Here is a 10,015-nt window from a genome sequence, read left to right on the forward strand (position 1 = left end):
GGAGCTGGGATGGCTCACAGGTGAGGCTGAGGGGCAGACACACACCTCCCTGAGCAGAGGAGGAGCAATCCTGACTCCACACTGCGGGGACTCCCCACTCACCTGAGCTCTCCCAGTGACCTCCAGATGGTGTTAATAGCTATTCCATGTGTCTGCACCTCCCAGGAGCTGAATTAAAGGAGCAGAGCCACAGAGTGCCCAGGAGACTCCTGGTTTTCAAGGCTGTGCAGTGATGGGGAGGAAGAGGAGTGCAGCAAACCCCACAGTCAGCCTGATCCCAACTTGGTCTCTTTGCTGACATGTGAGGGGGAATATCCCACCTTGAGGGTTAAACTCATGCAGCTAAAAGCTTATCCAGCTCCCCAGTGCTGGAAAGAGCTGTTCTTACACCCAGGTGGGCTCCCTGGGACCCTGCTCAGGGCTTCCCTCAGCACTTTGGCTCAGTAGGGACAGAGGTTTCTGTGCTGTCTCCTGAGATTGCCTGGACAGACAGACAGATTAGATGGAGTGTCCCGGGGGCAACTGGAGCCACACAGGTATTAAGAGGAGTTATGTATGTTTGAGCGGATATTCAGGCCATGTGGGGTGATGATTAGTGCTCAGAGAGTTTACACAGGGTCCTCAGGGGTGCCTGGAGACACCCCAGGGAGGTGCTGAACCCTCTGTGGCCTGGAAATAGGGGAAAACGTGGAAAAACTGCCTGCAGGATGCTGGCGAGGAGGGGAGAGCCGACCCCAGCCTTGGGGGCTTTGGCTCTGGCCAGGAGGGTACAAGAGATGACTCTGGCATGCAGTGCCATCCCTGTCCCCACCTGCTGCACCCCAGGAGGTGACCCATGGGGTAGCAGAGGACAGCCTGGCTCAGGGAGCTCACAGCTCCTCACCTAGCCCAGGGCAGAGCAGGTACTCAATCCATGGGACACCCCATGGGCCACCAAACACACCTTTCACCCTCTTACTGCCCCAATCATCCCCATTGTGAATTTGACAGAGTTTGGGCCACATTCCTCTTCCTTGTTAGGAACCCAATCAGAGTCATCACCACCTAAAATGTCTTTCCTTCCCTTGGGGAAAATACTTTTAGGCACAAGATCATCTCAGCCCCTCTAGCTGGATGGTTCCTGCCATCCCCAGGGAAGCAAACCCCCATTCCAGCACCCAGCCAGAGTAATCACCACCTAAAATGTCTTTTCTTTCCCTGGGGAAAGTCTTTTTGGGCACAAGATCATCTCAGCCCCTCTAGGTGGATGGTTCCTGCCATCCCCAGGGAAGCAACCCCCCATTCCAGCACTAGTGCCCACAGCAAGAGCAGTTACCAGATGATTTAATGCTTCTGGACACCCCCAGCTCCATCCACTGCACCAGCATGAGGAATCAGAGAGGAAATTTTAGAGCCTTTGCTGATTTGTGGAGGATTTCATGCCCATGTAGGCAGAAATGTTCATTTCTGCTTTGTCTAAACATACTTCCCAATGTTTTCAGTTATTTTTAGCTCCAGCAGAGCAGTTCCAGCATCTACCAGAGGCTTCAAGAACTGCATGTTTCTGGCTTCCTCCATCATTACTTAGACCCCAAAACCACCTGCTCCTCCTCGATGTCCCCGTTCCTTGAGGCAGAGCTTGGATCAGCCTTCAAAGCCTTAAGTCTTGGGTGCACTTGTTTACACATGGGCACTAATTGGAAATATGTGATTATTAAAAGTGGATTAACTGCTCTGAATTAATTCTGCACATGGAGGATCTCATAGCTAGAGGGACAGTCTTGGAAGAGGGTCAGAGGAAAGCCTAAGAGAAATCCCAGCCCCAGGCTGGAGCAGGGACTGCTGTTCCCCAAGGCATATCCTGCTAAGTCCTTGAGCTTTTGCCATGGGGAAAGGTCCTCTGTTCCCTGGGAAGGGTGAGTGGGACAACCCAAAGTGACATCAAAACAGGGCTGGCAGCTCTATGGATACCTGTATAACTGCTAAGGATCCTGAAGGACCTGATCCACAGGGTCCAAGGAGGTTTTCCATGGGTATATCCACCCACCATGGCCATGTAGGCACATCTGGGACACATTACAGCGCTCCTCAGAGCTCGTAACAGAAGATCTGCTCCTCCAGCAGGAGCAGGAGTCTGTGCCAATGGAATACAGGTACATCCAGCTTTACCCATGCAGTATCTCCCACCATCTGAGGCACACAAGATCCAGGCTGTAAGAACCTGCTCTTTCACCTTACACCACCCAAAACTGCTCCAGCTTTGCTGCCAGAAGTGGTAACACCTTGAAACTCTCTATTGTCTCCTGAGCAATACGAGTTACACTAGCAGCATGTCCCCACCAGTGCTTCAAGGCATCAGCTCCCCAGTTTCTGTTTTGAAACAAGGACACTAGGGCAAGGAGAAGGAGGGGAGAGGAGCCTTACCGAGGCCGACGCCGCAGACGACGGCGGCGGCGATGAGCGATCCTGCCGACGAGCCGTACACCTTGCACGCAGACTTGAGGAGCTCAGGGGCCAACTCCAGCAGGGACTGCACCACCCCAACCTGGTACAGGGCCAGGAAGCCACTGCCTGAGAAAGAGAGGGAGAAAGGGGTGCTGGAACCTCGGAGATCCTCCACAGCCATCTCAGGGGTGAAGTGATGTCTGCAGCTTGATGTCTCAGGTTGTCCTTTTAGACCAGGTGAAGCTCAGGGTGTCTTCTCTGCTCCCTCCAAGCTCATGTCTGGCTGCAGAGGAGTCCAGAAAATGGATTTTGTGCCTCTTTTTCTGACAGCTCCGCGAGGCGTTGAGATTCCTGAGCTATTTTAATTGCTGCCTGTGCTAAAAACAGACATTTTCCTCTGATCAAAACAGCTCTTATAATCCTCAGCCACAGCCACTCAGATGTTCAGGGCTCAATCAAACCTCCTCTCTCCTTCCAAGGGGGCTGCAGTGTCCCAGGAGCCCTCCTGGAGATGGTCCCTGTGGAACTGTGTCTGTCACCCTTGGAAATGTCCGTGCAAAAATTCCTCTTTGCTTTGTGCTTTCTTCATCAAAGGGTGTTTTCCTAAATAGGATTCTCCATCAATCCCAGCTTAGGCACAGCTCAGTGCTGAGTGAGTAAAGGCTTGTATAAGACACTTAAAGCCAGAGGGTGTTACACAAGGGGTGGATGCAGGGCGTTACGCTGGGTTAGGCTTGGAGATATTCCTTCTAGTTGTTCCCTATTGGAAGGGTTTTGTCCTTGCCTGCCTCTTGGATATCCTTGGAGAGCAGCAAAACCCAAAGAGCTGGATTCGTTTTTCTCTCCTACAGTAGCACCATGTTCCCCAAATCTGTGCTAATCAAACTGCCTTTGGGCTCTCTGGCCTGGGGGATAGTGAAAAAAAAACCAAGGAGAAATGCAGTAGATTCCCAGTGTTTTTTCAGCCTTAATGATCCAATGCTGCTGCCAACATAGAGACTGAAAATTGCCGTTTTTAACAGATGTATTTGTAAATATCCAAATCCAGGATAGTAAATGTTGTGTGTGTTAATGCACATCAAACATGCATGTGGGTATGACAGGCTGAGGAAATGAGTTGTCCTTCCATGTGTTGATCTACCAGCCTGGCCAGGACAGTACAGGGATACAGAGGATGCTCTCAGCATCCTGATACAACCTTTGCACTGCTGGTTCACCCCAGATTTCCATACATTTTTCCTGGGCCTCTCGAGCCATTGCTAAGTCCCCAGAGCAAGAGTTGTGGCCCAGGGGCAGAGACCTCCAGGACATAAAGTGTCCCTGGCTCAAAGTGTCACTGGTGGCTGTCCAGTTGACATGCAAAGTGTCCCTGGGTTGAAGTGGCACCAATATCTGCCCATCAGCAGGTGAACATTGCCTGCATCCCCCAGGTCAATGTCACAGCACAGCCAGGACTGGTCCCTGGTGCTGTCAGGATCCACAGGAGCAAGTTGTCAGCTCCAAGATCTATTGAATCCTTATCTGAATGATCCTGGACATGAACAGCTGCTTCAATTAGGGTTTTTACACCCACAGCCTTAATGGATCTTCTCATTTCTTGCCTTTCCAGTGTTTGATGGTTTAGTCTCCCACATGTTCTAGCCTTCCCACCCTCCTCCTGGTGGTATCAGAGCCTTCATCTGTGTGATTCATGCAGTGGCTCCTCCAGGCTTTGGGAAAGCAAATCCCTTCATTTAAAGGACTTTCTTTGAGCACTGACAAATTGCTGATAGACGAAAGTATCATGTCTTGCTGCAACTGGCCCAAACACACAAAGACATCAAAAGTGCATGAAAAGGTTGTTCCCATTATCCCTGTGATTCAACTGTGCCTTGTGTGTGTGCCAGGCCCTGGGGAATCCAACAGGCTCTGCATGATGCTCCTGCTTCACTCAGCACTTGCACCTCCTCAGTCATGCCCAGCCCTGACTGCCAAGGTTTGGGAAGGGTATACATGATCCCATAGGATCTGTGGGAACATGCTCCTCTGTCCACACATTGTCCTGTCCTGCAGTGAGTCACAGGGAGCTCCTCCAGAGGTGTGTGTGGTGCCAAATCTCCTCTGCACCTTCACCTGCTGCAAACACTGTGACCCTGGGACAGTAACCCAGCAAGCATCATCCACCCTGGCTCAGTTCCATGCTCCTGTGAGATGAAACCTTGTCATCATCCTCTTAGTGACAGCAAATTTTGCACTAATTGGCTCATTAAAAGTGGGGCTGATTTCCTAAGCCTCCCCCACCTCCCCAGGAGGACTGACCACTGCAGAGACTTAGGATCCCAGCAGCAGCCTGGGGTGGGTTCAGGAGGAGTCCCCTGGTCACACTGAGCACTGTGGGCTGTGCAGGAGCTGCTTTTTCCCAGGCAGGATCTGTGCCCAGATGGTCAGTGACTGTGATCCCAGGGATTTTCGTGCGAGGCGATTGTCTTCGCTGTTGGAATCCACAACAGAGTGCTTAGGGAAGGATGAAGGTAATACCAAGAGTTGGAAACCACTCAAACGCCGAGGACTAATAATTTGTCCTTCTTTAAAACCTTCTTAATGTCTTCAGTGGCCTCAGGTTCTCAGTTTTATAACCAGGAGATTAACCCAAGGTGCTGGAATTGCTCATGAGAAGAGACCTGTGGCTGTTCCTGACCTCATCCCACTGTGCCAGGCTGGAGCAGCGTCACTGCTTTGGGTTGGGTTATTTGGGAGCAGGAGCCTCTTGTCCAAGAGTCTGGGCAGGTTTTGCTCCTTGTTTCCCTGGCACTGCTACCCAGATGTGTGAGAAAAGGTCCAGTGAGCAGAGAAGGAGGTGTTTGGCTCAGCTGTGCTATCAGGAATAGCACAGGAGAAGGGAATGGGAGAAATCAGCTGTTTTTCTCACTGGTTTTTCACCTGGCAGGTGTGTCCCATGTGCTGATGGAAAAGGATGACCTCTGGGAAGTCAGTGAGGAGACAGAAGCCTTTTCTTCTCCATGCAAATCCCAACCCACCCCTGGCACCGCATGAGCTCAGATGCAAAACACAGAGAAACATCCTGTGATCCTCCAGCTCTGTCCTCACCACCGTGACCCTGAGAGCAGCTCACCCTGCCCAGGCACAGCCCAGCCAGGGACAGGGACGTCAGGACAGGTACAAACAGACCAGAATAGTTTGGTTTCTCCTACAGTGAAAGTCTCCCAGCTTGGTTCTGGGCCAAGAGGAAACAAAGTGCTAAACGCAGTGCTTGTTGTTGGCAGGATCCAGGAATGGAGTTTGATGTTTCGCACAGTCCTAACTACCCCAGGCTAAATTAGACAGAGCCCCTGCAAGGTATGTCCCCTCCCTGGGGCTCTTCAGCTCTCAGTGACTCAACCCTCTGTGTCTACCAAACACATCCTTAAGGGCTTTGCAAACAGAGATGTGGGTGGGTCAGGCTGCTCCCATCCTGCCAGGGCTCTGCTTCCCCATTTTCTGTCACTTAGGGGTTTGAAAGGACTGAGAAGATCAGCTCCTCCCCAAGAAGAGGTGCTGGGCAGACCTGGACTGTCACCAGTGGCTCACAGGGCACCCCATGCAGGGCACTGACACAGACCCACAGGTTGTTCTGCCACTGGCATCACCTCCAACCCACTAGACCATGCCCCCTCTTGCACACTGCAAATCCCAAAACTTCACCCCCTTCACCTCTGACTGGGCCTGACCTCACAGGGGTGATGCTCCTGCTGGTGCCACCGCACTGAGCACTGGCAACTCCCTTGGCCCTGAGCTGCCTTAATCCATGGCCCAGCTTAGGGGTCTGGGCAAAGATTGGCTGGAAACATTCCCAGTGATTGGTGTTTAAATGACTCTGACATTTCACATCTTCTTAGAGCTCCTAGGTGAGACCCTGACAACTGTAAATCCCCTCAGCCCTCGAGGGGGTGACAGCTCCTGCGCCACTCGGGAATGAGCTTTACCCACTTCTTGGTGTCACATCAAGCTGCTTTGGGCTGTAAATCTCCTTCTGCTGGAAAGGGAATGGCTATGAATTGTGGGGAAATGGCAGGACAGCACCATGTATCTGCTTGGCAGTCTTGGCATCTGACTGGAAAGGAGCAGCCACAGCAGCTGGAGCAAAGCAAACATTATCCCACCTATAATAGCCACACACATCACCCAGCAGACAAATCTGGTTGGCACGTAGGCACCAATTTATTTGAGCTTTAGGGGTTTTTTTCCAAGCTGGATGCTTGGCTGAGAGTAGAAACTACAAAACTTTTACATTCACAGATAGAAAAGCACGTAAATAAATACACACACACAAACACCAACAACCCATTGGGGTCCAACACATGCCCTTGGCAGGAGCTAAAATACAAACACAGGGTGGAATTTGGACTTTGATTTAGAGAGTCTTTGCCCCCAGCCAGGTGAGGTTGCAGCATTTCACACTGCTGTGGCTGTTGCTGTAGTTTTCCTCAGGGGATTTAAAATCCACAGCTCAGAAATTCACCCCATGTCCAGGTCCCATCAGGGATTGTCCTCCTGTCAGGAAATCTTCATCCTTGGGTTCCCAGGCACCACAGGCCCTTCCCAGCAGCTGGTGTCAGTCTGGGCTGTCACAGTGGTCTGTCCTGAGCTTTTCTCTGTTCTGCTGAGACAGAAGGAAACATTCATGGAATCACAGAATCCTGGAATGCTTTGGGTTGGAAGGGACCTTTAAAGGTCACATTGTTCCATCCCTCAGGGACACCTTGCACTAGCCCAGGTTGCTCCAAGTCCTATCCAACCTGGCCTTGCTCCAGATTCATCCCATCCCACCCTCTGCCATGGGCAGGGACACTTTCCACTAGCCCAGATTGCTCCAAGTCCCATCCAGCCTGGCCTTGCTCCAGGTCCTCCCTGCTTAATTCTTCCTCTAGAAAGATTAGGAGAGGAATTTTTCAGAGGTAATTCCGACGCTCTGCTCATTGTGCTCAGCCTGACACCTCATCTGACCTCCTGGGACACAGCTTCCCTGAGCATTTGCCTTAACTTGCTGCTGGAAGCTCATCCCCAGGCTCCTCCTCCTCCTTACCTGGAGAATTTTGCCGTAGGGTGCAAAGGAATCTTCCAGGTACCGAGCACCGAAGCCCATGATCCTGTTGACTGCCTGGCTGCGGATTCCTGCCACCCTGGCAGTGAGGTGCACTGTGAAGGCAAACTGGACCTCGTGGGGGTTGATGTCAGGTCTGCTGGCTGTCATTTCCCTTTGCACGTAGGCATCAGCCAAGTTCTTGAAAGAGCTGTAGGACATGTCTCTGAAGAACACCTGCAGCCGAGTGTCTTTCCTCACCTGGGCAAGAGAGAAGCAAGTGAACACATGTTGTGATCTCATGACTCAGTGTGTTATCCTCGTGCTGATGCCTTCACACCAGCACTGCAGGACAGACAAACACGGTCACACCCAGATGGGGAATGGAAAGTTGTCATTTCCTTCATTTTACTGAGTGTTTCACTGCACTAGAGAAACAAAGGGCATTGCTGGACTTTCCAGCAGTGCAGAGCTTGACCCAAGTTCCCTCAGCCCCGTGCAGGTGTCCCCAGCTCTCCTCACCTGCCTGTCCAGCTCATCTCCTGCAATCCGGAGCAGGGCAACGATCCTCCTGATGGCTTCGTCTGCAGGGAGAGATCCCACGTTACCTCCAGCCCTTTCTCCAAGCCTCACACACACACCTGCTGCTCAGTGCCCAGGAAAACCTCCCTGAGCAATATTCATCCTCCTCCAGCCCTCCAAACCCCATTTCAGCCTGTTGCCAAGTGCCTTGTTACCCTCAGCCAGCAAACCCACATTCCTGCCTTGAATTTTGCCTTTTGTGTTGTCTCCCATGGCAGGGAGCTGGAATGATGTGGCCTTTAAAGTCCTTTCTAACCCAAACCATTAGGAGATTATATGGATTTCTGTCTCCCCCAATCAAGCTCTGATGCTGAAAATCTCCCCCAAAGTTATTCAGGTCACCTAAGCCCCTAGGTCAGGACTGAAGGAGGGTATGGATCCCACACAGGCTCTGCATGGGGACAAGTCTCATGGACATATGTTGTCTATACATGCCAGAAAGGCAACACTCACCAACCCCATCAGGACCCTGCAGCTGTGGTGGCTCTCCACATCCACTTGCTCTGCTGCTCTGGCTCTCACTGCCCTGCACAATCAGCCCAATCTCTTCTGAAACTCGTGTGTAGTAGCCATCAGGCTGCTCCTCCTCTGCTGGAAGAAAACCACATATTGAGAAGTGAGTCTTATTTTTGTTGGTAATGGACTGACAGGGAAAAGCAGCAGTAACTGGCTCTGTGTGCTGCTCATGCCCACCCTGGATTAGCTCATCCTGCTGGTGAAGGCAGCAGCTGCTGCTCTCTGAGCAGCACCCCAGTGGCTGTGACTTGCCCCAAATCCGCCAAAGCTTCTCAGAAATCCCTTCCCCAGCGTTTTGGCACGGGCAGGGCTGGGTGGGGATGGGTGTCCCATGAGCTGTGCTGTGCCAGCTGCCCGTGCTCAGCCCCAGAGCACAGCACAAGCAGCTTAGCACTGACCCTAGGGTGGTTTAGGATTTAATCTCAGGTCTCAAGTGCAGGTTTAAACTAAAGCACCATGACCCTTGGTTGCCAGAGAGGGGAAAACCTCTGCTAGGGTGATTACTGCCAAGCAGCTGACTCGGAGTGATGTGTGCTCAAAGCTTGAGCAGATCAACCCTTTCCTGGGCAGCAGGTTGGGGTTGGAGTCTCCAAAACTTAGCCTAACCCCCAGGAAGCCTCAGAGGGTGATGCTTCATTAGAAACCTGCACTAGACACGATAGGTTTCCCAAAGGAAGCCCAAGGGAGGTCCTGCTGGCAGTAGGGGTGGGTTAGGTCAGGGGTGAGGGTGATGATGGTCCCACCTGGTGAGGCTGGTGCCAGGACGTGCCGCAGGGGGAGGCAGCTGGGGCGCTTGGTCCTCACCCCAGAGCCTGTCTCTCCCCTCTCCTCCTCCCCATGCTTCTTCAAGGAGAAAACCTTCTTGAGGCTGGGTTTCCTCCTGGGGGCTCTGCCTGGCTGTGGGGATGTGCTCGAGTCTCCTCCGTGTCTTTTGGCTCCTTCTGGTTTGGAGCCATGAGGAGTTTTGGTGTCTTTCTCCTTTGCTTTTTGTCCTGGGTTTTCCTTCTGGTCCTCAGAGCTCTTTTTGAAGAAGAAATTTAAGACACTTTTGAACCAGGTTGGTTTTGAACCTGGGTGTTGGGATTTGCCCTGGGAAGAGTTTTTTGTGCTTTTCCCCTTGGGCTTCAGCCCTTCTTTAGGGTCCTCCTGGGGAGATTTGCTGTCATCATCCAGAAGCTCTTCCAGGTTTGGTGCTTTGGGTCTCTCCTCCTGTTCCTTCACAGGGCTGGATTTGGCACATGAATACTTGCAGAAGTCACTTTCTGAGCGTTGCAGTCCTTCTGTTGTCCTCCCTCTCCCTCCAGCTTTCTCCTGAAGGGACTTTTTGGCCACCACTTGGTTTTCACGGCAGCTCAGCGAGCGCCTGACATAGATCTCCAGCACCTTCTTGGCCCCTTGCCTGTCCAGAGAGAGGATCTTGCCCGATGGCTGCAT

At 52.1% G+C, this 10,015-nt stretch overlaps 2 protein-coding genes across 2 annotated transcripts in view; both read right to left on the bottom strand.

Moving 5' to 3' along the window:
• LOC103807326 (patatin-like phospholipase domain-containing protein 1) overlaps positions 1-2,725 on the bottom strand; it is an 8,956-nt gene extending 6,231 nt beyond the window's left edge. Inside the window, exon 1 of the mRNA XM_009080055.1 lies at positions 2,404-2,725. Within this exon, the coding sequence (XP_009078303.1) occupies positions 2,404-2,605 (202 nt within the window). The 5' untranslated portion in view covers positions 2,606-2,725. The remainder of the gene's footprint in view (positions 1-2,403) is intronic.
• Positions 2,726-7,315: 4,590 nt separating this feature from the next.
• Positions 7,316-10,015, bottom strand: BCL2L14 (BCL2-like 14 (apoptosis facilitator)). Its single transcript, XM_009080056.1, has 5 exons — positions 9,325-10,015; positions 8,519-8,656; positions 8,006-8,067; positions 7,487-7,744; positions 7,316-7,327 (listed from the first exon to the last, which is right to left on the bottom strand). Exons 1-5 carry the CDS (start codon positions 10,013-10,015, stop codon positions 7,316-7,318), a joined length of 1,161 nt encoding a protein of 386 aa, XP_009078304.1.

This window comes from Acanthisitta chloris, unplaced genomic scaffold (genome assembly GCF_000695815.1).
Source record: "Acanthisitta chloris isolate BGI_N310 unplaced genomic scaffold, ASM69581v1 scaffold2648, whole genome shotgun sequence".
Taxonomy (NCBI): domain Eukaryota; kingdom Metazoa; phylum Chordata; class Aves; order Passeriformes; family Acanthisittidae; genus Acanthisitta; species Acanthisitta chloris.